The sequence below is a fragment of the Cricetulus griseus genome, chromosome 3, assembly GCF_003668045.3.
Source record: "Cricetulus griseus strain 17A/GY chromosome 3, alternate assembly CriGri-PICRH-1.0, whole genome shotgun sequence".
Lineage (NCBI taxonomy): Eukaryota > Metazoa > Chordata > Mammalia > Rodentia > Cricetidae > Cricetulus > Cricetulus griseus.
This window is the reverse complement of record NC_048596.1, coordinates 242175090-242179189: the sequence shown is the minus strand read 5'-3', so window position 1 is coordinate 242179189 and position 4100 is coordinate 242175090. Positions and strand designations below refer to the sequence as shown.

At 38.1% G+C, this 4100-nt stretch overlaps 1 protein-coding gene across 1 annotated transcript; it reads left to right on the top strand.

Annotated features, from left to right (window-relative positions):
* The first annotated feature begins 2947 nt into the window (after positions 1–2947).
* Positions 2948–3865, top strand: LOC100760993 (probable G-protein coupled receptor 141). The gene has a single exon (XM_027409585.2). The coding sequence runs from the start codon at positions 2948–2950 to the stop codon at positions 3863–3865; it is 918 nt and encodes a 305-aa protein (XP_027265386.1).
* The last annotated feature ends 235 nt before the right edge of the window (positions 3866–4100 follow it).

The window sequence follows — 4100 nt, the reverse complement described above, 5'->3', positions numbered from 1 at the left end:
GTTTTTCAGTTCACTTATGTAGACTATCGTATCACCTGCAAAGAGTGAAATCTAGACTTCTTCCTTTCCAATTTGTATTCCCTTGATCTCCTTTTGTTGTCTTATTGCTCTAGATAGAACTTCAAGGACAATATTGAAGAGATATGGAGAGAGTGGACAGCATTTTCTTGTCCTGATTTAGAAGAATATGTTTGAGTTTCTCTCCATTTAGTTTGATGTTGGTTGTTGGTTTACTGTATGTTGATTTTATTATATTCAGGTATGCTCCTGTTATTCCTAATCTCTCCAGGACCTTTATCATGAAGGGGTGTTGGATTTTGTCAAAGGCTTTTTCAGCATCTAATGAGATGATCATGTGGTTTTTTCTTTTTCAGTTTGTTTATATGGTGGATTACATTGATAGTTTTTCGAATGTTGAACCAACCCTGCATCCCAAGGTTGAAGCTTACTTGATCATCGTAGATTACTTTTCTGATATGTTCTTAGATTGGGTTTGCCAGTATTTTATTGAGTATTTTTGCATCTATGTTCATGAGGGATATTGGTCTGTAGTTCTCTTTCTTAGTTGTGTCTTTGTGTGGCTTGGGTACCTGATAATTGTAGCCTCGTAAAAAGGTTTGAAAAGCAGTAATCGTGGAAGTTTGTAAAAAGATTGATTGAAGTGACACACCACTAACTTTACTCTTTTCTTTCAGGATCAGTCATACCAGACTAATAGCTGAAGGGAGCTGAGCAGAAGTGTTGGCAGCACATCCATGCTTGACTCAGATCAACGCAAGATCATTTCTACTCGACATAACTGCCCTTTTACAGAGACAAAGTGAAGGCAAGTAGTGAGATCACATAATATAACACAGCAAAAGTTGGCCTATGTGCATCTGTTTTGGATCACATTAGTTTTGGATTTTCTGGAGAAAGAAATCATATAAAAATCATAAAATAATCATACACAGCCTTTATGGCATTTCATATTATTAGTTTCTCAACATTTTATAAATTGTCATTTTCCAAGAAAAACATTTTTAGATATTGTTTTTTTCTAATTGTCTTCCCTGTCCCTCTGGAAATTTAGTATATCTGTGTGTCTGGTTAGTCACTGTACACATCGCCTGACTGATGCATAGAATAACATTTTTTATACTTCATTAACCATTTTTGTATCTTTAGAAGCACCATCACCTCACTGAGAATACACACGATTTACACATAGCTTTTGAGATTCATCAGCATTGCATACATCATTTTGTTTAATAATTGGTTTTTAATTTGGGTGAATTCATTGTTTGGAGAGTTGTTCAGAAAAGCATTAAGAACAATTGTTAGTATGTTTCAAATGTCAGGTACCCAGTGAGTAATTCAATTATGTTTCTGCTAAGTTCTAGTTTTCCTAATGCCAGTAACCAAATAGCTTAGATGTTATCATGCTAGGTTTGGGTAACCTTCTTTTTTTCCTCTTCACCAACAAAATTTGGACACTGTAATCCAGGACATTCTGGATTTTTTTAAACTTCTTTATTGACTCTTTGGGAGTTTCACATCAGGCACCCCAATTCTGTTCACCTCCCAGTCCCCCCATATCCTTGCCTCATCGCTGCCATGCCCCCTCCTAAGGAAACAAATCAAAGTAAGCAGGCAAGCAGGCTTTCTGGACTTTTTAAAAAATACATTTTATTTAATTTAGAAACAATCTTAATTTACCTATCAATCCCAGTTCCCTCTCCCGGCTTTCTGGATTTTTAAAAATAGGTTTTTATTTATTCTTTGAGAATTTTCATACTGAACTTAAGGATATTATTGATCTTTTAAGAGGAGAAACCATTGAAAACTTAAAAAGGAAATTGGATGTGATCAGTGTAGTGAAATTCAAAGATTTAAAAATTCTTACTGATAACTCGTAAAGAATGTGGAGGGCTGGAGAAAAGGCTTAGCAGTTAAGAAGACCATGGGCTGCTCTTCAAGAGGACCCAAGTTCAATTCCCAGCACCCATCTGGGACTCCTGTTTCAGAGGGTCTGACATCCTCTTCTGGTCTCCAAGCACTCATGCAGTGCACATACATAGATGCAAGCAAAATTCTCATGACATAACATAAAATAAATAATAAAAATAAGAATTTAGAGAATCGATGATTGCAGAGAACTAGGTACTCATAAAGAGGGGTTTTCAGGAGTCCAAAGAAGCAGTAAGAGTGGGCTTTTTCAATTTACAACACATGTGAAGATAGAAGATGAGAAACTTGTGAGGCATGTTGTCCTTCAGGGGAAGAACTCACCCACAGTCTCATAGAGGATGCTGTGAAAACTGTCATGAGAAAAGCAGATAAGTGTTGTATACCTCTGTCCTGCTTTGACATTCCCGAGGTTTGGTCAAATTAGTCAGCATTCTCGAGGAGCTAAGTATGATTCTCCTTGGGTCATTTGATAATTATTTGGAAGGACTTAGAGAAAGAGAACCACGCTAAAAATATTTGTCATCGCTTCACCAGCCACTTGGCCTTTCAACTGGGTATCTGGGGGTAGAATCCTCATGTCTAAATCCTGATGCCTGATGCCTTTGTGAAAAAAGGGAGCAAGATTAGAAAAGATACATTCACAATCCCTCTGTTCTGTCACCCCCCTATAACTCTATCAGAAAGAAGAACATCAAGTGAGTCCCTTTGACCATGATCTTTCAGAACTGTGAACCAGAATGAACCTATCTTTAAACTTAGTCTGTGGTATCGTGTTATAACAGCAAACAGACTAATGCAATGGATTGGTGTTTTACTTGTAGAGACTACAAATATGCAGACAGTATTATCTTGATTCTTAAAGCATATAAAGTGTAATGCCATGAAGACAGATAAACTACAGAGCCAATGTCTCAGGGTACTGTAGGAGCTGTGAAAAATGTCTGGAAGTTTAACCAGGTACATTGGTGTTCTTGCTTTTGCAGGCAATGTTTGAAGAATGGACGGATACAATACCTCCGAGAATTCCTCTTGTGACCCTATACTGGCACACCATTTAACCCCGCTTTACTTCATAGTGCTCGTTGGAGGACTGGCAGGTGTCATCTCCATCCTGTTCTTGCTGGTGAAAATGAACTCACGTTCAGTGACCACCATGGCAGTCATTAACCTGGTGGTGGTCCATGGGTTATTTCTGCTGACTGTGCCTTTCCGCTTGGCATACCTCATCAAGGGGACTTGGACATTTGGACTGCCCTTCTGTAAATTTGTGAGTGCCATGCTGCATATACACATGTACCTCACCTTCCTCTTCTATGTGGTGATACTGGTCATCAGGTATCTCATCTTCTTCAAGCGCAGAGACAAAGTAGAATTCTATAGAAAACTGCATGCCGTTGCTGCCAGTACTGCTATGTGGCTTTTAGTGATTGTCATTGTGGTACCCCTCGTGGTTTCTCAGTACGGAAACAATGAAGAATACAATGAACAACATTGCTTTAGATTCCATAAAGAACTTGCCCGTGATTATGTACAAATTGTCAACTATATGATAGTCATTATTGTCATAGCCATTGCAATGATTCTCTTGGGTTTCCAGACCTTCATCACATTGTCCATGGTGAGGAAGCTTCGCCATTCCTTACTATCCCACCAGGAGTTCTGGGCTCAGCTGAAAAATCTGTTCTTTATAGGCATAATCTTTATTTGTTTTCTTCCCTACCAGTTCTTCAGGATTTATTACTTGTACATAGTGGCACATTCCAAGAACTGTAAAAACAAAGTTGCATTTTACAATGAAATCTTCTTAAGTACAACAGCAATCAGCTGCTATGATTTGCTGCTCTTTGTCCTTGGAGGAAGCCATTGGGTTAAGCAAAAGATTATTGACCTGTGGAATTGTCTTTTATGCTGTTAGCCAAGACTACAGTATTCATTTCGTCCTGTTGGGAATGAGAATAAGCAAGGGAGGTAAGAATAGCTTTGCATTGCTTGATTAAAACCTTGTCTTGACTCTGACAAAGAAAAGGACTAAAAAGTATCTAAGTGCTCCCTGTGGTTTGTAAAAGATGTTCATGCAAAGATGAGTTGTGGTAAACCTACATAGAACCACAATGTTGCATTATTTTCCAAAATACACTGTCTGATTGGCC

Excerpts from the sequence above, each read along its gene's own strand:
- LOC100760993 (XM_027409585.2), top strand. The coding sequence starts at position 2,948 with ATGGACGGATACAATACCTCCGAGAATTCCTCTTGTGACCCTATACTG.